General features: G+C 37.2%; 2 protein-coding genes across 4 annotated transcripts in view; one reads left to right on the top strand and one right to left on the bottom strand.

Moving 5' to 3' along the window:
• The window catches only part of kmo (kynurenine 3-monooxygenase), a 30,223-nt gene extending 26,467 nt beyond the window's left edge, over positions 1 to 3,756 (top strand). For 2 of the 3 annotated variants that reach the window (XM_028469452.1, XM_028469453.1), the window contains exons 11-13: positions 1,365 to 1,466; positions 1,542 to 1,601; positions 2,281 to 3,756. In XM_028469452.1, the coding sequence (XP_028325253.1) occupies positions 1,365 to 1,466; positions 1,542 to 1,601; positions 2,281 to 2,427 (309 nt within the window). In that variant the 3' untranslated portion in view covers positions 2,428 to 3,756. The remainder of the gene's footprint in view (positions 1 to 1,364; positions 1,467 to 1,541; positions 1,602 to 2,280) is intronic. The other variant, XM_028469449.1, reaches the window with a different exon arrangement.
• Positions 3,757 to 5,063: 1,307 nt separating this feature from the next.
• Positions 5,064 to 18,269, bottom strand: opn3 (opsin 3). Its single transcript, XM_028469083.1, has 4 exons — positions 17,901 to 18,269; positions 14,129 to 14,448; positions 8,372 to 8,623; positions 5,064 to 5,665 (listed from the first exon to the last, which is right to left on the bottom strand). Exons 1-4 carry the CDS (start codon positions 18,217 to 18,219, stop codon positions 5,387 to 5,389), a joined length of 1,170 nt encoding a protein of 389 aa, XP_028324884.1. The 5' UTR covers positions 18,220 to 18,269; the 3' UTR covers positions 5,064 to 5,386.
• Between the last annotated feature and the right edge of the window lie 7,245 nt (positions 18,270 to 25,514).

Here is a 25,514-nt window from a genome sequence, read left to right as displayed (position 1 = left end):
TCTGACAGCTACGTTTAGGAAAGAAAGATTATTAATGAGTAAATGGAATCTTTTCATTTACAGGAAATTTACGCATTAAGTCATTCATACGCATTAAGTCATTCATACATACGCATTGTCATTTATACATACACATTGTCATTCATACATGCGCATTCTTACATACGCATTCATACATACGCATTCTTACATACGCATTCTTACATGCGCATTAAGTCATTCATACATACGCAGACAGCATCAGCAGGATCATAATACAGTAAAACAATGCACTGTCGTCCCAGTGTGTGTGTGTGATAAATTGAGGAGGACTACCTGAGTAGAAATACGCCTCTGCTGTAATAAAGTGAAACTGGCTAATCAGAACACTGTCCGTTTATCATGCCATGGATTAATATTTTATAATCTCACGCTTTTACGTATTAACAGTCGACAACTTCCTGCCTGCATTCTTTTCTTTCTGCTTTTTTTTTGGTTTGAATTATAGATTTTATTTCTTTATATTTTTAAAGAATTATTCCTCAATTGTGACGTGAATTGCTCTACAGTTTCTCCGTAATTGTGGTTGGTCTGATGCTGCAATCTCCACCCTAGTCACAGGAGCGTGCACGTATTCTGTCTGAAACCACCTCCCTTAAAGCTGATATCCAGAGTTTCTGAGAAATCTATGTTTTTGTATCATTCTGTGAAAAAATACCTAACTAGTCTTTTACTATGGTCTACTGCAGGTGGTCATTCATATACATTAATGTATATAAGTCCCTCCTTTATCCATAGACCTCTATACAAATGGAAACGATTGCTGTGATCACCCAGCCAATAGACTTCCTGTTTTTGAGACTGTCAATCAAAGTGAATGCAGAACTGTGCACTGAAACAAGGCCGCGCGTTACAACAGCAAACAGGTAAATAAGATTTTGGCTCTTTCCTGACCCATAGACCTATATCAATGTCACCCGATGCGACCTTGTTATGTTCCCCGATGCGCGTACAGAAAAGTAGAGGCGTGGCTTCTGGTAAATTGGGAGAGGCAGCAGGAGGAAGTGAGGCTGTTTAGGGTAGGACATTGAGACGTTTCTCAGAAACTCCGGATATCAGCTTTAAGTGAACATGTTGTTAACCTGCTTCGTAGGACAGGGGCTCTCTGACAGAGAATGTTTGGTTAAGTGAAGTCCGCTGACAGAGAGATATCCCGGATGATTCTAAAACTAACCACCAGAATAAGCAATGATGTTGCCCAGCGTCTGCACCTATACTCAACATGATGACATGTTCCCTGATGGGACTGAAGGATATGTTTTTAATGGTTTTACAGTGGGTTAGTTGAAATAACTCATACATTTGTTGGTTTTGTTGTGTTGTAGATGCGAGCACATGTCAACTCGAAATGGTTCCTGTTCAGAAAACACGTTGACAATATCCTCCACTTCGTCATGCCAAAGACAATAATTCCACTCTATACCATGGTAAGGGAGCCTCTGCAATCACATGACATTATTTGACACACATTACTTCATTTATTTTGCATCCTACTGTTTTAGGTCACCTTCACAAGGACCAGATACCATAAGGCAGTGGAACGCTGGCAATGGCAAGACAAAGTAAACACACCTACATTTTATTTTTTGAAATACAAAACTAAAAGCAAAACTTTATTATTAGTCAAATAAATAATTACACCATTAGACAGCATAGAGAGCTCTTGGTAAAATCATATCAAACAATAGAGAACAATGGTCGTGCTTATTTAAGACATCTGCACTTTCAAAAAACTTCAGACTTAATAACCATTTATTAACCTAATATTCATGAAGCTTTTATTGAAATGTTTTTTTAAATGGTTCTTTCATTAATGTGACTGATTTTAGATCTTTGACAACCTTTGTAATTTTCTTGATCTTTCACTTGCACAACATGCACTTTTTATGGTTACTGGCTATTGTTCTTCTGTTATTCTGCACAGATAATGCAAAATAAAAGAGTTTTAAAAACCTGGCAGAGTTCACTGTCAGAAATGATATAAGGATGTGTGTTAAAGGTTGAATATATACAGTATAATAAAAATGCAGAGAATTATCATGTGGACATAACCTCTTTCAGCAGCTATAGTTTTATACTACATATTAATAACCTGTAAAATGATGAGATGCATAATATGAAGTGCATCAAGTGAAACATTCAGTATTGTGTTTCCTCTACTTTTAAATGCCAAATGCCCATCTGTAACATCAAATGTGATTGCAAGCTGACGTATTTGTTTGCATATTTGTTTCTTAACAGGTGATAAACCGAGGACTGCTGTTCAGTGCTGCAGGCGCTGCTTTGGGAGGTGTCTTCCTTCTTATTAAAAACCCTCCTGATGTCAACAAGCTCAGCATCCCTGCAGAGAAAATGTGGAGCAGGCTGGCAGCTCTCAGGTCTCCATGAGCTCTGGGATAAAGGGTATCTGACAAACAGCTGCTGACTGGAATAATTACAATTCTGAATGAGTGGAGGTCTGAGGAAGTGGACTAGATTTTTTTTTTTTTTTTTTAAGACCATTTACAGCAAAGCCTCAGATAAAATCAGACAGGGATCAGAGATGTCTTTACTTATGTGATCAACAGTTATTAATAAATCCACCTTTATTTAAAGGATCACTGGGATCTGCTAGTGCCTCTACCAGCTGTTGGCGAGCGCTAGGCACGGTCTCCCTGGACAGGGAATTCAATATTGATAAAATAAAAATTACTTTCTACTATTGGATTGCAATTCATAGACATTTTTTCATGTTGCTGCTACACATTGAAGTGGTCTTTATACTGTTAGTTTCACCATTTTGATTCTCTCCTCTCGGACCATGGCACTAATTTAAATCTACTAAGAACTATGTGCTAGTGATTTTGTCCACTCTTTTACTTTGAATTTTGGAGCTGGGAACTTCCTTAAGGTGGCAATTATAAAATAAATAAATAAATGAATAAAACATTTTCTTGCATTTCCTTTAGCAAATCTTCTTGCACATTCTCTATTAATGAAAGTTTCAGTAAAAAAATATGCTGCCATCTGGCCATCAAAACTACAGAGAAACATTTTGTCTTCTTTTAAAACTTTTTAATCGTCCAACATTGTTTTTTACCTGCTGATGTTAGCATCAACAGGTAACAGCTGAGCTTGCTCTGGACAAACCGCAGAGTAACTTTTTAATCGTCCAACATTGTTTTTTACCTGTTGATGTTAGCATCAACAGGTAACAGCTGAGCTTGCTCTGGACAAACCGCAGAGTACATCCACTAAAAAACTTTGAGCAATACAAGATTCTCTGCTAACAGGAGTGGTTTCCTTACCATGTTAGAGGATTATGTTGAGTGCTAAATCTTTTTTTCAGCTCTAGCAATAGCCACCGAGCTAAGAGTATCCCAAATTCCAGACAGTTCGAACTGAAAAACTTTTGTAAACTTTGCTAGTACTCTTACTGATGAGAGGAGATTTAGAAAAAAGGCACTTTAAACTCATGCTTGAGGAGGTTGACGTGTTTGACAAACTGTGACGTTGTGATTACTCAAGAAAGGTCACCATTCATGTAACCCGGAACTGTTTTATGAGCTTAAAGACTTCTGATTGCTGTGTTAAACTGTTTTAAGGTGTCTATGCTGTTCAGCTTGATGGCATGTGTGGATCTGTAGTAAGATGGCTGATACTGGCATTCACATGCTGTGCCCCCAGTGTTTCAAAGCCCCATTTCTTGTTTGCAACTTAAACATTTGTCCAACGTGATGTACTTGGTCTTCTTCAGAAGGACGTCTAAGGAACCGGATGAAACGTAACTACACCATGAAGCTAAAATGCTATTTCTTCATTTGTACCATTCGGACCAAAAATACCAAAAGTAGTACTGACGCTATGAGAACATTTGCCAAATCTGATTTACTCAAATGTCCTGAATGACAAAATTACATGTATTTGGAAGCTAAAGGTTGATATAAATGACTCCAAAAACATTTTCTACATGAATTAGAATCAAAGTTTTACTATTCAGCTTCATACCTATTCCAGTCATATGATGGGTTGCTTTTTAATTCTTGCTTTAATATTAGAAGAAGGCAGCTAGTGATGAATGGGGGGGATACTGAGGTCTATTTTTATTAATTTTTTCCCACACATCAACCAACTCACCCACTTCCATTTCCTGACTTGTTTCGCCTCCCTCAATTTATCCCCCTATTCAGGTAGGACTGATCTTTTTGTCTCATACCTGGCTGTTCTTTTTATAACTAAATGCTAAATGAAAAAGGTTTTATTAACCATGGACATCGATTCATCACATCTATTTATAGCTGACAGCTTTGGAGGTTGTGAAAGGGGTTTTTTTTGACCAGAACTGTGGTCCATGCCTGATCTCCTCTGATCTAATTACCTCCATGTGGTCCACACGCAAATGTCATTTCACAGTGACTGCTCTCATAACACGGCATGTTTAGATTGAAATGAGATAAGGCACACAAGCTATGTAGCTTAAAATAGGACCTCTTTATTGAATTTCTACACAGTAATGTCAGTGTTTGCATTGTGACTTATGGCTAAGAAGCTAAGGGTTATTTTTCCTTGTTATACAAAAGCAGTTGGGTACCAACCATTATATAAACTGCATGTAAATCAAAACTCAGATAAACAACCTACTTCTAAGTACTTAACACAGTCCTATAGTGTCACTGTACAGTGTGGTGTACTTTACAAATAAACGTGAGAAAGACTACGTCATTAAATATTGAAATAACCACATTTGATGTTAGATGAAGATGAGGTAAGGCTGGGCAACATATATCAAGATTCAAGCGATATAGAAAATAACAATATCGCCTTTATCAATATATATATATATATATATATATATATAATATCTTATTTTATATTAAAATACTTGTTTTAGTAGTCACGGTTTGATGGATTTCTGAGTGTGTCCTAATCCAGACCTTCACCTAAACAAACCACACACCCACATGTGCTGTCCCTTATAGGCGAAAAAGCCAAAAGTGGAACCTATTGTACAGCTGTTTGTTAATAAATGAGTAAATGAGCCTGTGTGGAATTTTGCATCAGTAAATTTAACCTAGAATTGTCTTCCTAGCAAGATTTTTTTTTTGTATTAAAAATATTGAGGTTTATATCGTATATCACCATTTTGAGAAAAAATATTGAGAAATTAGTTTTGGTCGATATCGCCCAGCCGTACTGTCAGGTTTAGTTGTGTTCTTCAGCGGACAGCTGGATATTTACACTAAGCAGTATCAAGTTTGTAACTCTGGATGAAGAAACATCCTCAGAGGTCAGAAGTGATTTGTTTGGCTTTGAGTTGTAGGATTTATCCTAAGGCAAACTGATTGGTGAGAGCAAGTGAACTCCTGGATCACAGTGGCCGCACTTGAATTACGTTTAGCCGAGTGGTGTCCCTTGACCTGGAAGACACATCAAAGTGCTGAAGGTCATCGCTGGTGATGATGAAGACAATGGACGAAGAGCTGAAAGTCACTCTTTTTTTGGGCCGATTTCTGCCGGCGCCACAAGACGCACTTGACACCACGATGGGACGAATGGGTCGCTCCACTGGGGTCAGTGGGTTCTCCTTGAGATTCCTCTGGAACCAAGACAGCCGTGAGCAAAGCAGCTGCAGCAAACAGCGACGGAACTGTAGGAGAATGATGAAGATGGGAAGTGATGAGAGAATAGTGTTTAAAAGGGGAGAGCAAAATAAAGCCCTGTCCCCACTAATTTCACTGTCACACACAGGATTACAGCTTCGGCTCATGCTGACTTAGACTAAAACGAGTGTCAATTTAGCTCCTACGCACACAGCCCCAATAATCTGTCACCATGAGATTGGAGAAAACAAGAATCTAATATCCTGAGGAAAGCGTTTTTTAGTAATATTCAGATGAAAAGCATGTTTTTCTTGGTATATACCAACTCTTGGTTTAGCCATCTTTATTAGAGATGCTTTGTTTCAATCAAAAGGAGACAATACATTATCATTAGTCTTTTGCTGATGAAGGATAACTAGGTGTGTTGTGATTGCTGTGAGTAAAGCTGAAGTGATGCTTCAGATAAAAGACGATGACGAAAAGAAGAAAAAAATGACATTAATTATTGTAAACTAATTTCACCTGTATGTGTTAGAAAGACCAAGAGAAAAGTTACAATTACAGTAAAAAAAAAATACATACATTAAAATATTGACAAAAGTATGACAATGTAGTTTACAGCCAGAGAAGAAGATGATTTAAATGTAATAATAATTGTATGATGCAAAAAAGCAAAACCAAAAACAAAATGTGGTTTAAAAGAACAAACATGTACATTCTTGTAAAACTATCAAACAAAAATGGGCAACCCTGGGGCCACATGCTGCCCACTGTTCAATTTTGTGTGGCCCCTAAAGCAAGTGCACCAAAAACACACTAGTATTACTCCAAAGGCCTGTACTACGAAGCTGAATTTTCTATTATCGCGCTAACTTCCGGGATTTATTACATTGTGGGCTAACTTCTTAACGGGGTAAATCACCATGCTAACTTACGCTGAACGGCTAACCTGGTCAGGACCAGGTTAAGTGCCAGGTTAAGATCTGAGCGCGTATAAAAGCCCCGCCTCCTGACCAATCAGTTCACTTAGAAAATGACCTACCCATGAATAGGTGGGTTATTCTCTGCACACATTGCTGCATGGATCTGATCTGACTGCTGACAGGAGAGACATAATAATAGATGTAATTATTTTGAGACATCTTTAATGAGCGGTATTGATTATTATCTGATGGATTGACCAACATTAGTCAGCTGATAAAGCCTCTAAATTAATTCAGTCATTCCTGCATTCATATATACTGTTGGCGAGGCTAAAAGACTCAGTCCTGTACAATAATAGACTGTACAGTATAAAATACCACCTTGTGATGTAAGCTGAGCTGTATGAATGCAGCATTAGCCACAGACTGCACCTCAAATGAGGCAGATATGTAAATAGTAACACGTCAGTGCTGATCAGAATGTTCGTCTATTCTCTGATGAATTGTATCTCACAAATGTAGACATTAACATTCATTAATTATCTGCTTACATTCCTTTCCTTCTGTTTATGCAGCAGCAACAGTGTTGTTTTTTGTCTGAACTAAAGGTTTGAGTTCTTCATATTTTTAAGGATATATTCCTCAATGGTGAAGTAATTTGGTCGGCACCATTTCTCCATGATTGTGGTTGGTCAGACGCTGCAATCTCTACCCGTTTCATGGCAACGCGTACGCCGCCAAGATGAAATCACCTGGATTAAGTAAACATGTTTATAACCTACTTAGTACAGCTGCTCTGTGATGGAAAATGTTTGGTTAGGTGAAGCTTGCTAACGCAGAGATACCTGAGATATACTTATCCAGCTTCATAGTACAGGCCCCAAGAACCCAAAAAATGACAACAAAAATACATGAAAACAAGAAGATATAGAACGGTTTCTAAGAAAAGCTGTCCTCTTTGAAGGTACTTCAAACAGAGTAAAAAAAATGGCACACGGACAATAACTCCGGGAAAAATATTTGCGCACTTGTCATTTTTGAACTCCATCAAGGTATTGATACCCTGAAGCCACTCACCAAATTTGGTTATCCTATCTTGAACGGTTTCTGTGAAAAGCTGTCCCCTTTGAAAATACCTCGAACAGAGTCCAAAAAATGGAACAAGGGCTATAACTCCAAAAAACATATTTGTGTGCTTCTCATTTTCAAACTCCATCAAGGTATCGATACCCTGAAGTCACTCACCAAATTTGGTTATCCTATCTTAAACAGTTTCTGAGAAAAGTTGTCCCCTTTAACTCAGACGGAAGGACGGATCTCAAACACTTTGTGGCGGGGGATGATAAAATAAAAACACAAAATAACAATAAAAGTACAAAACACAAAATAAACAAAACAATGTCAAAACAAAAACCAGTTTTCTTTTCTGTATTAATGTTCAGATTGTCATTATTCTAAATGATGACATGAATTCTAAAAAATGTGGCCCTCAAATTCGACAATCACATTTTTGTGGCCCCCACTGTGATAAAAGCTGCCCATCTCTGCTATGAAGCGTGTTATAAACTAATATTGTATGTAGGATGTCCATGATTATACATGTTCTGGTCTATTTAGATAATCTCTTAGTCCCCATACCCTTAATTAACTAGTTTTATGCCAACAACCCTGCAGCAATACTTTTTATTTACAAGATTTATACTGTATATGTATACAAGTTTACTAAAAGCAGGAGGAACATCAAAATGAATTAATAATAAGCTGAAAAAGCTCAGACAAACTGGGACTCAACAACTATATAATGAGATCTTGGTGAACACTGTTACAAACCTTTCTGCTCATGAAGGTGTATATTAAAGGGTTGTATGCCGTGCTGGACTTGGCAAAGAAAGAAGGGATGATGGCCACAGTGGGAGAGACCATGCTCCTCCTGCCAAAGGCCTCGATCATGGAGACAATAGCGTAGGGCGTCCAACACACCAGGAAGCAGGATATCATCAGGAAAAACATAACAGCCACTTTCTTCTCATAACGCAGGATCTTGATGATCTGAATGGTCTGGAGATCTTGGATTGAGCGCAGCTACGAGTAAAATAAGAGAGGAGGAGGCAAACAGCACTTTTAAAACAAAGGTTGTCAGACAGTAAATGCAGATGAGTGAGGATATATGGGGGAAACAATATCTATGTGACTTTATTTGTTATGTTATCAGGTAACCAACAAGACCTCTCAGCTAGGTATAAATTTGATTCCTCTTATAGAGTATTTGAGTGAGTCCCAGTAATGGGCAGCAGTAGTTCAGTCCGTAGGGACATCGGTTGGGAAGCGGGATTTCCCTTCAGTAATTAATAAAGTATTTCAAATTCAAATATAAAGTACATGTGTAGATTTACCTTGATTTTTCTCACAGTTCAAAAGCACATTTGTTACATTCATTATAGTCACCATTAGCCATCTTTTAAAAAGTGGTTTGGCATGTTATACACAATGATATGATACAAAAATTGCTAAAATAAAAGGTTTAAATTGTTAAAAGCTGCTTTTGTAAAACAGGAGCCATTTCCATCTTTATGTGGCATTATTTTAGGTCCATTACCTCTGCTGAACTCAGTTCCCTGGCAACATGGTTACATTTTTTTGATCGGCACCTAGGTAAACTCTCCAATCAAATCACGTCAAGTGCCTGAAGATTCTACCTGCATGTTGGGTTTTTTTTTTTTTAATGCAGTTGTGGATTTTTAAGGCTTTCAATAACTACTATCAGGAACTGGTGCTTGTTCAATAACTTAAGATAGAGTCAGGCGGCAAAAACCACTACAGAACAAAGAAAGACAATTCAAGAACTTTGCTTTGAGGCAGTGGTTCCCAAAGTGGGGAACACGCCTACGGTGGCTGGGAAGTGTCAGGTGAATGCATTTACAAACACTTCCGTTGTGGCCATTTTGCATTCGTGTTGTGGCCATTTTGCCACAATGGAAGTGTTTCTGCAACGGAAGTGTTTCCGACGGACCGGTATTACAGACGGACACGTTTCTGGTGGATGTTTTTAACCCGCCAGAACAGAGAAGAAGACATCGAAACACGTATGAAAGTAAGTGAAAGTTGATTAGGATACTCTTATATTTTTCATATTAGGCTATCATATCATAATACCGGTCCGTCGCAAACACTTCCGTTGTGGCCATTTTGCATTCGGTGTGGTGACCATTTTTTATTTGTGTTGTGACCTTTTTGCATTCACCTGACACTTCCCAGCCACCGTACACGCCCCCTGGTGGAACTAAAATAGAAAAAAAAAAATTATATTCGCTCAAATAATTTAATTATTACTGTTCTAATTTTTGGGATTGCATATTTTATCTTATTTCTATGAGTTTTTAAGAATAGTCACAATTGTCATCGTTTTCAATAAAATATTTTTTAACCCATTCTGTGGAAGTTTTGTTGTGAAGGGGAGTGTGTGTGTGTGTGCGCGTGTAAATATTTCTATTTATATCTTCAAAGGGGGGCATAACAGAAAAAGTTTGGGAACCACTGGTTTAGGAGTTGTCATGTGGAGACTGGAAAAGAAAAGAAAAGAAGGAACATTAACTTAACTTAACCTAAGGGTTTGTGACATCATATCCCACAGTTGCATGAGGCAACAAATGACAGTGTCTCAACTTTGCCAAAAACGTCAGCTTAATATTGACTGGCGGTAACATTTTGATTAAATAATTGTTAAATTATACTTGCGACCCTGAAAATGAGCAAGCGGGTCAGCAAATGAATGGATACATAAATTATACAATCACAAACTGATGATTAGTTTCTAATTATAAGAATAATTAGCAACTAATGCTTCAAATGACTCTGCCACTTATGAAAAGGTCAAAAACATAATTTTCCAATCAGTGCAAATGAAAAATTACTTTTTAAGCAAGCTATAATTATATATATATATAGCAGTGGCTATTCGTATGGTTGCCATATCAATAAACTGACATTCTATCTGTACGCAGCGCCCCTATTTGGCCAGATTAGGTCACATGATAGGTCAGTCATTGGTCAGTTTAGGTTGTGTGACTAAGACTAAACCTTACCCTAAATCTAACCCTAACCCTAAAAATTGTTGCAATATTGGGTTATAACCAAAACCTAACCCTAAGACGCTACGTACATGTACTTCGGTAACCGTACCAATAGCACCGTGGGATGTCCATACGGCAACCGTACAAATAGACACTTTCTATATATATCGCCATCTAGTGATTCAGTGTTTCCCCGTGTGTTATTAAAAATCTTTTCGAGATCTTTGTTTCCATGAGATTAATTGTATTTTGGGATCAACGCTAGTTGGGCAAAACAAATTGGATGTATCTTAGTAGATAACGAGTTGAATGACAGGTTCATTATTTCACTTAGCCAATTTACTCAAGATAATATTCAACAACAATATTGTTCTTTCTCGGTGTTGTGGTTCATTTTAAAGTAAGAGCACGAGCTCTGGGCAGTTTTAAAAAGTTGGGATTGTTTTTTATGTTATCACTTGTCTACTGTGACAGCAGTAATTCCCAGTAGGAATTAGTTATTAGTCTGTGATGTTTCTCCCCAAGAAGCAGCACCGTGTGACAAGACCTCTGAGGAGTTTAGTGACGATTAAAGCTCAGGGCTCCGAGGAGGCGGCATCAGCTCACACTTTCTGTTAAGTTGCTAAATGAAATAGTGAGACAGAGAAGCATCTGGGTCGATGCCATATAACAGGATTAGCTTTGTGCATTTCTTTGTTGGCACATTTTCTGCACTCTATTACGATCCAACACTTTGTTGTGCATCTACTGGAGAAGTGGGTCAAACGTCGTTGCAGAGAGACTAATTAGTTTTAACAGTCTGTTCACTTTGACATTGGTGCAACTTTAGGCCCTTATTTTCCCAGCGCTCATAAAACCGACACAGAGCACTAATAGGATTAAAGAGTCTGTGATAAAAGACAAGGGCAAAGCTGTGTTCTATGACTAAGGTCAAGCTCTTTCTTTTGATGAAAATAATAACCAAATAGAGCATGTTCATCCAAAAATCATTAAAAAACACATCTAAAATGAAAATATGTCTTCTGGAGACACTGTTGGTGCATAGTGCATACTACTAAGTGAGTTGTATGATTGTTAGCGGTGCAGCTAAAACATCAACTATAGGATATAATGAATGAAATGATGAAAGATGAGTAAGTGTTTGGATCATGTTATTGTTTATTTCAGTGGTTCTCAAACTTAGTACCCCTGTTCTCTTGTTTCTGAATCCAGGTACCCCCTTTGTCCAGCTACATTTTGCCCAGAATATTATATAAAACAACTAGGGGTGTGCAATCCGATATCAGCCAGAATACAAATATCGGATTTTATCGGACTGCATCTAAAATCTCTGACATATATTTATTCAATTGTAGAATACTATAGATACGGTATGTTGAAGGTTAAAATGTATGTAACCAATTGGTCAGTTTTTCTCATACCTATGCTGACTATTGTTCTCTGTTTGAGTAACATCACTTGATCAAGCCTTTTCTAACATTCCACACTACATTATAAGTAATAAAAGTATGTATTCATGCTGATATTGGATCAGATCGATATCGGTGTCAGCCAATACTCAAGGCTGCAATATTGGTATCGCATCAGAAGTGAAAAAGTTGTATCGGGACATCCCTAAAGACAACTATAGAGCATAATGATGAAATGAATGAGGGTTAACACACATTTTGAAGACTAACCTTGTCAATAAGTGGAAAGAAACAGTGTTTAGTGCCTCCTGAATAGATTTTTATCACTTCCTGTAATCTCCCACCTGGTGTGAGACCAAGTCTGCTGTCACTTGTATTTTCAGTTCATGTTCTAATCAAGATCATTTTTTAATCATCATTATGATGACTCATTTTTCATGGTTTTATTTTTTAATTTTCCTATCTCTCTTAAAGCTGATAATCGGAGTTGCTGAGATTTCTATGTTTATGTATCATTCTTTTGAAATGCAAAAAAAAAACCTAACTAGTCTTTTACTATGGTCTACTGCCAGTGGTCATTCATATATATTAATGTATATAAGTCCCTCCTTCATCCTATAGACCCTTATACAAATGGAAACGATTGCCCAGTGCGCCCAGCCAATAGGCTTCGACTTCCTGTTTTTGAGACTGTCAATCTAAGTGAATGCGGAACTGTGCACGGAATTAACTGCAAACAGGTAAATATGATTTTGGCTCCTACCTGACCCATAGACCTTTATCAATGTGACCCAATGTGACCTTGTTATGTTCCGTGATGAGCATGCAGAAAAGTAGAAACGGGGGAGGAAGGGGAGCTGTTGAGGGCGGGACATCGAGACGTCCTCTCAGAAACTCAAAATATCAGCTTTAAGTACCACCTGTAGTGCCATTGCTTACCCCTAGGGGTACAAGTACCCCCATTTGATGTGGAAGTTCACACATTTTAAAGAAAAGTGATCTTGTTAAATTCAAAACTGATATTAAGAGATATAAAAAGTTATTTAGCATTTACTACGTAAACAGTTTTTTCCCCTAAAAAGATGAGACAGTAAGTCTCGATAAGTAGGAGTATTAACATTACAAACCGAAAGAGCAACTAAGATATGCATTCTTCTGCTTTGTCCACTGGATGATGCTTTAATGCTAACAATTTGGCTAATTTAGTTCAGCTAGTGCTACTGCAGAATAATGTAAGAACCAATGAATACATTGTTATTTGTGTTTGCTGAATAAAAGTTTGACTTTTACAGTAGTTATTTAAAACGTTAAGTATAATTTTGATGTAGAACTAGTCAAACTCGAGCCCTCGTGTTGCCCAAAAGGACCCCCAAAGCTGTTTTTCCAGACTTTAGCTTCTATCGAGAAGAGCTCATTTAAACTAAGTTCCAGGTCAGGTCTTTTCTCCTTTTTTTTGCAATTATAAAAATTCTAGTGGTATAAGTTACCTCAGCCGAAAGCATTAACATTTTATTACATTGTTTTAAGATCTAAAAAACAACAAAAAAAAAAGAATTGCAGCTTTTATGATATTATTTGTAAGTAATCACAATGAAGTAGAGGTACTGTTATGAGACAAAATTACTAAACAGCTGGAAATAATTTCTTGGTATTAATTTAATGAAAACCTTTTATCCTTTGAGAGCTCAATTATCATGACTTTAGGTGAATTAGGCAACTAAAGAAAAGAAAGAAAGAAAGAAAGACGTGTGTTTGCTGGGTTGTGTGTGCGTGCCTGCTGCCGCGACGACAGTGTGTGTGATTGCTGTGTGTTGCTGCTGAGCTGTCACTGCATGGAGTTGCTCCGTTCCTCAGACAAAGGTCTTCTCTGCCTTTTCTTGCTGGCTGTCATAATCTAGCATTAGTTTGTATTGGGCTGCCGTAAAGCAGTACCGGGTCGGAGGCAGGGATAGATGTAAGACCCCCCAATCACACACCCCATAAACCTTTGTATCCCCTCACAGGGACTACGAGAAGGATTTATTAAGGTGAAAAAGTTACGTAGTTCTGCTTTAAGGGATTTCTGTTCATGATTCAACACACAAACACATCCTTTCTCCAGATTTTACCAGTTTCACTGTATAGAGAATATTTCCGTAGCAGTAGATCATGATGCCCACAGGCACAAAAAAACATGCCAGGAGGAACAAGAGGATAAAAGAGGCGTCATTTGGGTCCTTGGACGCCCAGTCCAGAGAGCAGCCCAGCTGGTGGATCTCCAGAGTGTAACGGTTCCATCCGAGTAGAGGGACCCCCGTCCAGATGAGGGAATACAGCCAGATGTGGGCGATGGCCCGCCACGCCCAGGGGAAGTCCACCACTTGAGAGTGGACCACCCGGATGTAGCGCTCGTAAGCTAGGGCTACCAAAGTCATGATGGAGACGATGCCTGACAGCACAGAAAGGAAAGGGAGGGGGAGACAGGCAGAGCTGAGTAATGTGGGTCAGCAGCGACTCAGCATCTCCATGAATGACTTTCCTCTATACTAAACATTTCATTTATCATTTTGTTTAGGAGAACAGAAAAGCCTCTGTTAAACGTTCCCGGTTGATCTTACACACAGAGTGAACAAGTGTGTCCCTTAAAAGCTGAACAAATGATTGTACCTTTGTATGTCTAATAAAAATAGAGTTTAGATATTACTGTAATGGGTTAGGTTATAAGGTGTGTACATTGCCATGAATCTGATGATATGATACAATTCACGATTTGCATGTCAAAATACGATATATCCCAATATATCCTGATACTAAACAATCTAATATACATCACAATTTATCGCGATATGCAATTTAATATGTATTGTATTAATATACAATATTGAATTTAATTCAAATACAATTTTTTTTTTTTTTTTTTTTAAACTTGCGAGAACTGTAATTGAAGTACATATGAAAAACAAGTGGCATGATGATCAAACTGTCAGAGGGACAGCACATTTGTGCCTTTATTCTGTTGCTCCTCCACTCCGGTCTGCCTTTTACCGCTTGGTTTGCCGTGAGACCGCTGTGCCAAAAGCCAGCTTAGAGACTTCTGCTTGAAAGTCGGCCATTGCACCTTTCCTACTCTCATATTGTGAACACGCATAGGCTTTTTACTAGCAGCTTGAGCAGCCAATACAGCTCATGGATTGCTCTGTTTGTAGAAAGATCTCTGATTGGCAGAAGTCCAGTGTCATGCTCCTGTATTTCTAAAGCTCATTTACAGAGCCAGGAGAAGGAGCAGAGATTCAATGTCCACTCACAACACTTTGGATTACAACATACTCAAAGATGATTATGGATTTTTAACCAAATGATGCCAAAAACAAAAAAAAAAAACCTTACAAACTGGAGCTTTAACTTCTTATATTCTTTAAAAAATTAACCACATAAATCTATCAAAGTGCCCAGTATGCTTTATGAAAATAAATTACCATCAACTTCAAGCTAAAATGCATTAGTGAATGAGGTAGTTTAGCAAGGTCTGATGTGGTTCACTTACACATAGTGACCGGGTGTTTGCATGCTAATGTTAGCACAATTAAATACTTTTTTTCCCAATAAAAAACATGATTAAAAAAATCAGTTTGAACATTTTGTGGATTGATTCGATAATCACCCGGTGAAACATCATGATGTATTGCAGGCAGAATGGATTTATATAGTGCACAACATGGTGGTAGCACCTGTGTCTTTCCAGGGTCACATTACAAATATTGATTCTGACTTTTTTCACTCAATAAACATCGTATTTATTCAAAAAACCTTTACAACTATATCCAGTTCCATACTCTGGTAAGTTTATCTGTTCCTACAGTTTATAAATTCTCTTTTTGTCAGAACCAAACTGAACAAAACTTAAAAAGGTTGGAACACACAATAAATGAGAGTTTGAGGCACAACAAACTAGGGCTGAACGTAGGGCTGCTCGATTATAGAAGAAATAATAATTATTTTAGTCATAATTGAAATCACAATTATTCAAACGATTCTTTGTCAACCAAAAAATGATTTATTTTTTGGACAAAAAACATAAAATATATTCTTTAAACATAAATAAAATCCTTCAAACACTAAAATCAAGTATGTTCACTTTTGCACAAAACAAAACACTTCTTACACGTGATGTGTCTTTGCTCTACGTCTTCATCATCAAACCCAAAGTGTTGCCATAGAAGAGAATTTCACTTGCCACTTGTTTACCAAGTATTTTTGCTGTATTTCTCCTGCTATGTTTCAAGACAACTTTCCTCGTGTTAGCCTGAAGGCTAGCTTTAGCTTTGAGAGGGGAGGAGCTTGCATGTGCGTGGCTTAAACTACTCAAAGTTAGTATTAATAACGTGTGTGTGTGTGCAAGTTTTATTATTTGTAGATGCCCAAAATAGTGGGTTTGTTTTTTTAGCGAATAAAACACATGTAAAAAAATACAACTAAATATTACTATTGTTGTTTTTAATAATCTTTTTTTTGATTATGTTATTTTTGTAATCGTTGAATGTAGTAATCGAAATCGTAATTGAATTTTGATTAATTGAGCAGCCCTAGCTGAACGATTTTGGAAAATAATCTAAGTGCGATTTTTTTCCTGAATATTGCAAATTAATATGCGCTTATTTTTTCAAGGGCCTCTTGTCATTTTTTTTTCAATGAACACAAGCAATAAATTAATCTGTTTCATAATAAACAATTATAGATGTATTTCAACTTTAAATAAATTTAATTTTAAAGCACAGATTACACCATATCTAAGTAACGTCACGTTTCATGAAACATGTAAACATGTGGACTGCACTTCTTCAACACTCTGAACAGGACAGTACAAGACAGGACAAGAAATAACAAATCGCAGCCTTTGCGATTAGAAAATCGCGTTTTATGACATCGCGATAATATCGCAAATGCAATTAATCGTTCGGCCTTACAACAAACCCTGTCAGGTGACAGTAGAGACGGCAGAGCCCTCTTCAGCTGGTAATGCATCATAAAAGGGCAACACCAGTACAGATTAGGAAGAACATGCACTACGTCAGCATGGGATTTAAATCAGGACGCAACGCTCCAGCTGTTTAGTGTCACACATGATCTACATAGATTCTGCTGTAATACAGATGTCATGTGGATGACCTTCACGTCCCCACATGTAAAAATACTAAATCCTAGCTGCAGTGCAGCAGAGAGGGAGGGAGGAAGGGGCGGGGCCAGTGACCTATAGTGACTGAAACCTCATCCTAAGTGCACCACTGCCAAGCCACAGCAGACAGACACACAACGTCTTACTCAATGTGACACAATACACAACAAACTCTAAACTTTATACGGTTTTATGTCCTACCTATGGACACATCATATACCTGCACCACCTGAAAAGGACATTTATTGTGAAGGCTCAGGCTGTGAGCTTCTGTTTGACTATTATATGAAACAATTTAAGTTGAGACTGCACCAAAGGGGGGAAAAAAACTGTCCATGCAATAGCTCTTCTAACATGGATTCAGACAGACATATTCATAGAATATATTGGAAGTCTCTCAGCACCTTAAAGGTGTTGACTTTCAACATTAGCAATTAACTTCAGTTCCTCATGGTTTTTCATTGATTTTACTGATTCATCCATTCATTCATTATTAATAAGCACATTTTCTTTAATCCTATTTGCTATAATAATAATAAAAATAATAATAATAATGATAATAATAATAATAATAAATAGATTTTAGTTTATTTTAATCCAGTTTCGACACTTTTTTAAAGACTATTCTTTCTGATAGTTTCATATTAAACTTTAGTGTGTAATAATAATAATAATAATAATAATAATAATAATAATAAATAAATAAATAATAATAATATTTCTCTCACCGAATAGGCTGTTGCTGAATCCATCCCACATGCAGGTCGCCTGGCTCCAGATCCACTGACCTTTTAAACAAGACGCAAACGTGAAGTTGATCCCAATGACGGACACCAGAAAGTCGCTCAGGCTGATGTTGACCAGTAACAAGTTCGTGGGCGTCCGCAGCTGCTTAAATTTACAGTAAAGCACGATGACCAACACGTTGTTGCAGAAGCCCAGAAGTCCGATGGTTCCGATAGTGACAGCCAGAAGTTTGTAGGTGCTCGTCGTGAAGATCGCGCGCTCCGTGCGTGTCTCGGTTTCGGTCTCGTTATAGAGATTCATCGCGTGCGCTCACAGTCGGTGTCCAGCATTGCGGAGCTCGCGCGCCCTTGGCCACGAGACGGAGTGGAGAGACTGCACGCGCCTCAAAGTGGGTCAGTGTCACACTGTCAAGGTAGAAGGAGGGGCCACGGGCTGCTTCCGGTCACTATAAGTTCTTTTTGACCCAACATGTCCGGCCCGGTCAATCACATTACAGATGATGATATTGATCAGCTATTACCATTATTGATATGGATAGATATATAGGGGACATTCTACCAGAAGTGAACACTATCTGTTCTGAAAATGTTACAGTGAATAAAACTTATATAACCCAACTTTGACAAAAAATGACGACATGGCTAGTTCATGTGAGTTGTTCTGTAAATTAATATGAAATTCATCAGGTTCTCAGATGTTTTTTTTCCTTTCATTAAAAAAACACTTACAAATTACAAATCCTGAAAAATGGCCTGTCCTCAGTTAAATTAAAGCTTCCTTGTTAATTGTTTTGTTATTCTAAAAACTTTTATTTAGAAAAAAAAAAACCCCACACATTTTAATTCAACATTATGTTGTTATCATTGACATTAATTAATTAAAAACATTCAATTCTATATATCTTTAAAAAATAAATACTATTTCACAACTGCCCCCATGTTTTTTTGTCAGTCCTGTCACGTTTACATAAACCTAAAAAGTCAAATTTGTCTGTGACAAGGCGTTTTTAGGGATGAAATACGTATAAAATGTGTTTTATTCAAGCATAGAAACATTCTGAGGTGGCAGGATGTGTGTTTATCATAGTTGAACATGTTCTCAAAATGATTTAATGGTCAGATGCAAGAATAATTTTTTTTTTCCCCCAAAGTTTTTTTGAAGTAGAAATTTCTGGTAGAATGTCCGATAGTTTATTGTCATTCTTACATATTATACACCATAGGCGCATACAGAAAGACATTTTCCACACAGGGCTTGACTTAGGCTTTAACTAGGATTTATACATTGGTATCCTGAAACAAATGTCTCTCATCCTTCTGGTGAGTTCTCCCTTGAATTTTATATCCTCTTTGGTAAACTGTAAAAGTTGGGGTTCATTTTTCAAAACCTCATATAATACACAGCTTTGTAGAGAAGCTATGTTAACGCTTTTATTTTGAAACCCATTAATTTACCACAATATTATTGCCTGTTGGTTTTGTTTATAACATTTTTTACATCAGTTTTTTTTTTTTTTTTTTTTTTTTTTTTAATACATGTTTCATTCTTTGACACTGAAATATGTTTTATTCATGTTTATTTTTTGGTTTGTTGAATACTTCAAAGCAGTAAGCATTTTGGTTCCTGGGTACAAACCATCTTTTTGGGCCCCTCCTGTAAGTTTTAAGTACACTTTTATTTTTGCCCGGAAACTATACTAGTATTCTTATTTACATTTTCTTTTCTTCTTCACATTAACCCAGAAGTTCCCAACCTTTTTTGGGTGGTGACCCAAATTTTAATATCACAATTGTCCGGCGACCCCAGAGACATTTTTTCATTCTTTGAAAATTGCTTTTTGATCATGTTTATTAAAATTTATTAAATTAAAAATCAAAATACAGAGTAGCCAGGATTAGTGATAAGTGTGCCACCTTAGATATATGTATACTGTTTTTTTTTTTTTTTTGTTTTTTTTTTTTTTTTTACTAGATTTATATTTGAGAAAGTTAAAGTATAGGATACAGTTATTTGTTATTTATTGTGTGTGATGTGTATTCGAAAAACATTAATTCACAAAAATTTAAAATAAAAAAATAGAATGTTAATCCGTTTTTACCAACAATTTTTTTTTCTTTCTTTCTTTTTTTTTTTTTTTTTTACCAATTACTAGACATTTAAACCCCATTTTAATTCTAGGCTGGGATCCTGACCTCAAGGTTGAAAAAAAACTGCAACAACCTAATGACTCCATCTCCATTGCTTGTATTTTATAAATCTGTTCTTTTGCTACAATTTAAGGTAATTTTTATTTTGTTTTATTGCAGGGAGGGGGGTGCACACCCCCACACACACACACACACACACACACACACACACACACACACACACACACACACACACACACACACACACACACACACACACACACACACACACACACACACAAAACAAATGTTTACAAAGGTTAATAAAAGGTAAATATAGAATGATTAGAATCATGGGAACACTCTACACCTACTTAAGAGTTGGTGGCAGCAAAATTGGTCTAAAAAATATTTTTTTTTTCAAGTAACTTTATTTCCATTTGAGATTTGACGTGCAAAAGGAATGTTCCAGTATTTAAAAGCACAGGAGTGCTCGTAGTTAATTTCAAACAAAATAATATATTGCCTAAAAAAGATGTGTGTGTTTTAAAGCTCAAATCTGAAGAATTGAGTAAACAGTTGCTTTCCCTCTTTTCACCTTCTTTCCCTTTCTTTGAGTTTTTGGCCTTGTTTTCCTTTCTTGAGGAAAGACATGCTGCTGTGTAACACCTGCTCCATGTCACGTCCATATTTCACACTACCTGCCACAGTGCAGAAGCAGTTCCAGGTCATACCATTTGCATTGTTTTAAAGGGGGTGGTAGCTAGGGCCCTAATGCAGCATGAATCATTGTTTTTAGTGCAAAACTGTGATTAACAACCAGTTTATTTTCACACAGGGCCCTTTTTTATTCCAATACAAATAATCTAAAAATGTTTAAAATGCATTCTTGTATAAAACAGACGTCTAAGGGCACTCCCCTGCCTTGGCCCCTGGGTACTCAGTACCCTTTACCTCCCCAGTCTGACGCCCCTGGCAGTATAAGTAAAACATTACTGATAATATCATCAAAAACTATATGGTTTTGTATGCTGAGTAGAACAAATCCCAGCCCTGCAGTTCACAGTATAAATCCCTGACCCCAACTTTAAAAAGTCTTAGATTAAGCATGACTCATTACAATGGAAATTCAAAGAAAGTAGCTTCAAAAATGTATTTTCTTTCTTTGTCATTTCCGAGGAGACATCATGACTAAGACTAAACCTAACCGTAACCCTACCCCTAACCCTGAAAAACGTTGCGATATACGGTTATAACATAACCCTAACCCTAACCCTAAACCTAAACCTAAACCTAAACCCTAAACCTAAACCTAAACCCTAACCCTAACCCTAACCCTAACCCTAAACCTAAACCTAAACCTAAACCTAAACCTAAACCTAATCCTAATCCTAACCCTAAACCTAAACCTAAAGCTAAACCCTAAACCTAAACCTAAACCTAATCCTAATCCTAACCCTAAGCCTAACCCTAAACCTAAACCTAATCCTAATCCTAACCCTAACCCCAACCCTAAACCTAAACCTAATCCTAATCCTAACCCTAACCCTAAAACGCTACGTACGTATACTTCGGTAAACGTACCAATAGCACCAGGGGTTATCCGTACGGCAGCCGTACAAATAGACACTTTTTTGAATAAAATAACCTTTTTCATAGAAGTGTTTTCAGGAGCTCATTGAGCAGCAGGCTCATGAAATGTGTCAGGAATCGTGGTATTGTACTGATTTAAAGTTTTTTTATTCCAGCTGCTGAAAAGACTGTATGTCCTCTCAGTTTTATCGATTTCCAGAATTTATCTTTGACCAATACAGCAGTAAATTGCATGCTACTTTTACAGCAAGGGCAGAGTATGAGGGATCTGAAATTTTGTTTTATAATCTAGACATTCAAGGGGAAAACGTTTTTACAAAAGACGACTGGATAATAAGTTAAACTGAAACTCACAGCATGAAGGCCAACAAGAAAAGAACTGCACTAAGAAGTTCTTGTTATATTTCATTATCTCATGAAATTATCTTTGTGCGATATTATATGCCTCATGAAGAAATTCCCTAGACATTCATGGCCAGATTTACCTTCTAGCCTCTGGGGGTAAACAGAAAAAGGGCAACACTTGTTTAAGGAACAAATAGGAGCAGTGGAAATTAAACTCCCTCATCTAACATAGACTGAGGAGGGACACACAGAGGAATTCAGGACCATGGACAGCAACAAGCCATGGAATAAACTAGAGCAGTGGTTCTCAAACTTTTTTGGCTCAAGACAAGTACCCCTTTTTCCTATTTCTGAATCCAAGCACCTCCTTTTTCCGACTACAACATTTTGCTCAGAATATTATGAAAAAACAACTATAGAGCATAATGATGGAATGGATTAACTATGATACACATTTTAAAGAATCTAAAGTTGTTAATAAGTGGACTGAAACTGTATTTTGTGCCTCCTGAATAGACTTATTCATCATTGTCCACCTTGTATGGGACTGGGACTGTTCAGTTCATGTTCGAATCAAAATCATTTCCATCATCATTATTATGATTATATTTGTAACTAAAAATAAACTATACAAAACCCCATATTTTAAATGCTTTCATTTGTAAATTTTCCATTATCTCTCTCTCAAGTACCCCCAGTAGTGCCATCGCGTACCCCCATTTGAGAAAAACTGAACTTGAGAACTGGAAAACTATACAGACTGTATCAAAGGTCTGCAAGCTCTGGTTTGTTCTGCATGGATCTCAACAGTGTAAAGGTAGCCTGTGCTAGCCTTTTTTAAAACTGAAAAGAAACGTTTCTTTTTTACCTGTGCTAGTGCCAGAATACATTTATTGAACAAGGGTTAAAATAAACCCTACCCAGCACATTATGCTGAGTCAGCTGAAGTACTACCTAATACATTTAGTTGAGTCATTGCACTTGTTTGAACAGTAGCAGTCATGCCTCTCTCAAAATCTAGAACTGTTGAGCAGAGAAGAAAGCAGAGTGCAGAGCGAACGAAAAACACTAGAGCATGATTTGTAACAAGGTTGCAATATTTGAATAACTATTTGACAATTAATAATATTGTTATTTCAAATGCTACAGGTATGTTTTGAGTATCAGTGACTCTAATAGTGTATATAAAATCAATGTAGGACTACAACCTAGCTTGGAAATCACAATATTTTCTAGTTTACAATGTTAATGAAGTTTCAGGTCAGTGTTTTATATGTTTTATTGCTTTCAATCCAACTTTTGTAATAATTTATAAGAAAATATTATTAAACATGATGCTGACATAGACAATACAGTCAAAATATTATTTACAAAATTGTAACAGTTAAATTCAGCCAATGTATTTCTTTAGAGATTTTTGTCTGTATATATATATATATATATATTGTTTTTCATAACATATCTCCAGACAGAGCTTATACAGCTAGGTTAGACTTAATAGCTGAACATCTGAACTTGTACACACAAGTACAAATGAAGAATTTCTGCTTGTGTGTACATAATCATTGATGCCAGAATTCCTCCAGAGATGCAATTAATCCAGCTCTGAACTTCCTTTGTTCTTATACTGTCTATGCTCCTCAATGGATGTTTAGGTGGCTTTGCACAGTCAGAAACATGGTTCACTAATTAAATGCTTTCAATTCTTGTTGCTAAGGAACTCGAGAAATGACATAACATTTACGTTCTTGGCCGTGCCCCCCCAGCTGACTTATTGTGCCCCTCCGCCCCACTCTTTTCACTACAGCGGAAGCTTTTTATTAATCAAAGATATGTGATTGGTTATCGCAACTGACCAACTTTCCATTCACTGACAGCGGACAAGAGTCTGCTCCATAGATATAATATACTGTGGTGTAATTGTTTAACATTTGTGCTATTGAACTTACCCTGGAGCTGTTGTTAGGATCAGCCAATAGAATGTGCATATGTCTATGGCCTGCTCACATTGCTGCATTGCGACAAAGCAAGAGTGCAAATTTTAGATGGAGGGCAGGAATAAAGTAGCTTGAGAATCTGCCATCTGAAATAATCAAAATGCCCATGTTTTGTGGAGTTTAAGGCTGCTCCAGTCATTCTAACCTCGAAAAGGAAAAGAGATTTTATAGATCAAAAATTGTCGTTCACAAAGGTGAGAAATGTAAAAAGCTCACAGAACAATGCCGTAAATGTCTGCGGTCGGGAGGAGCAGAGTCTGCTGATGTCTGTTGTGACCACTTGGTCAGAGGTATGTTAGCAAGCTAACTTTGTTTTTATGGCTGTGTTTATATAGCATTAGGTTGTCGTTAAATGTTCATTTACTATTATTTACCTTCTTTCTTTCACCCCTGCTGCACACTGTGCACATAAAGCTGAACACCCTAGTTCTATTTCACTACATCTCATAAAGTACTATTCCGTATACAGTATGTATGTGACAAACAAACCTCATGTATCCTGTCAGGTTAACGTCGTCAATGTTTTGTAAGTTTGTTTAGATTATAGCCGTTACTGCTGAGGAGGTTGTGGACCCACCCGCTCAGAAGTGCCTAGATTTTGGTTTTTGTGCCCCCCGAAGTTTTCTTAATGCCCCCCCCATTTAATACTGCATGGCACCAACTCTGTAACAATGGTAGCTCCATTATTTGCACAGTTGTGACAATTTAGCCGTTATCTTTTCTATTGGTTTTTGTGCATCAAAACACTTCCGTGTTAATGTCTGAACTCTCAGCCCAGCTTTAATGCTTGACTGGTTCATTAAGTTGTTTGTAGCTTATATTGCAGTCATTTTTGGCTTTGTGGGGGAACATGGGGTAATGACATGTAGAGACTCCTAAAATTCTAAATTATACATTTTAAGTTGAGCCAATCAAGCTGATAAAACAAGTTCGAATGAACTATGGGGGCCCGCGGAACGTCTCCGCGCAGAATAGCATGTACCACGTTATCGAGAATTCAGTCAAATGACTTGGGTCCACCAAGTAAAAAAAGGTCTCTCAGAGGCTCGTCACATCCGTTCACAGATTATCCATGTCAAATTACAGCCTGATTCAACGAGATTTAACGGAGGAGTAGTCATTAAAAAAATGGGGCCCACGGGGGCGCACATACGAAGAAATAGGCCCCAGTCATATATTGGTACGTGTCAATGATTCATTATCATCAACTGTCACAATATTTGACTTACAAATAAATGAGAAAACAACTTTACTGAAAATTGACAAAAAAATGCGGGGTGGGCGGCCCCTTGAGCCCCTAATCGAATTGTGCGATGCATAATCTTAATCTATGTTGGAGTAGTCATTAGAAAAATGGGGCCAGCCCTATCTGTAAAACCTAAAGTTACACTGAAATGTTATACATGTACACAAATTGTTACTGATTGAATTTTACATTATCAATGGCAGGGGTCACCAACATAGTGTACACAGGCACCAGGTAGCCCACATGGACCACTGGAGGTGCCCTCAGGCCTGTTCTATCACCACTAGT

This window comes from Gouania willdenowi, chromosome 15 (assembly GCF_900634775.1).
Source record: "Gouania willdenowi chromosome 15, fGouWil2.1, whole genome shotgun sequence".
NCBI lineage: Eukaryota > Metazoa > Chordata > Actinopteri > Blenniiformes > Gobiesocidae > Gouania > Gouania willdenowi.
This window is presented reverse-complemented; position numbering and strand designations above follow the sequence as displayed.

Excerpts from the sequence above, each read along its gene's own strand:
- opn3 (XM_028469083.1), bottom strand. The coding sequence starts at position 18,219 with ATGAATCTCTATAACGAGACCGAAACCGAGACACGCACGGAGCGCGCG. Across the intron at positions 14,449-17,900 it reads ATTCAGCAACAGCCTATTCG|GCATCGTCTCCATCATGACT; the intron begins GTGAGAGAAATA and ends CTGTGCTGTCAG. Across the intron at positions 5,666-8,371 it reads ACACCTTCATGAGCAGAAAG|TTCCGTCGCTGTTTGCTGCA; the intron begins GTTTGTAACAGT and ends ATTCTCCTACAG.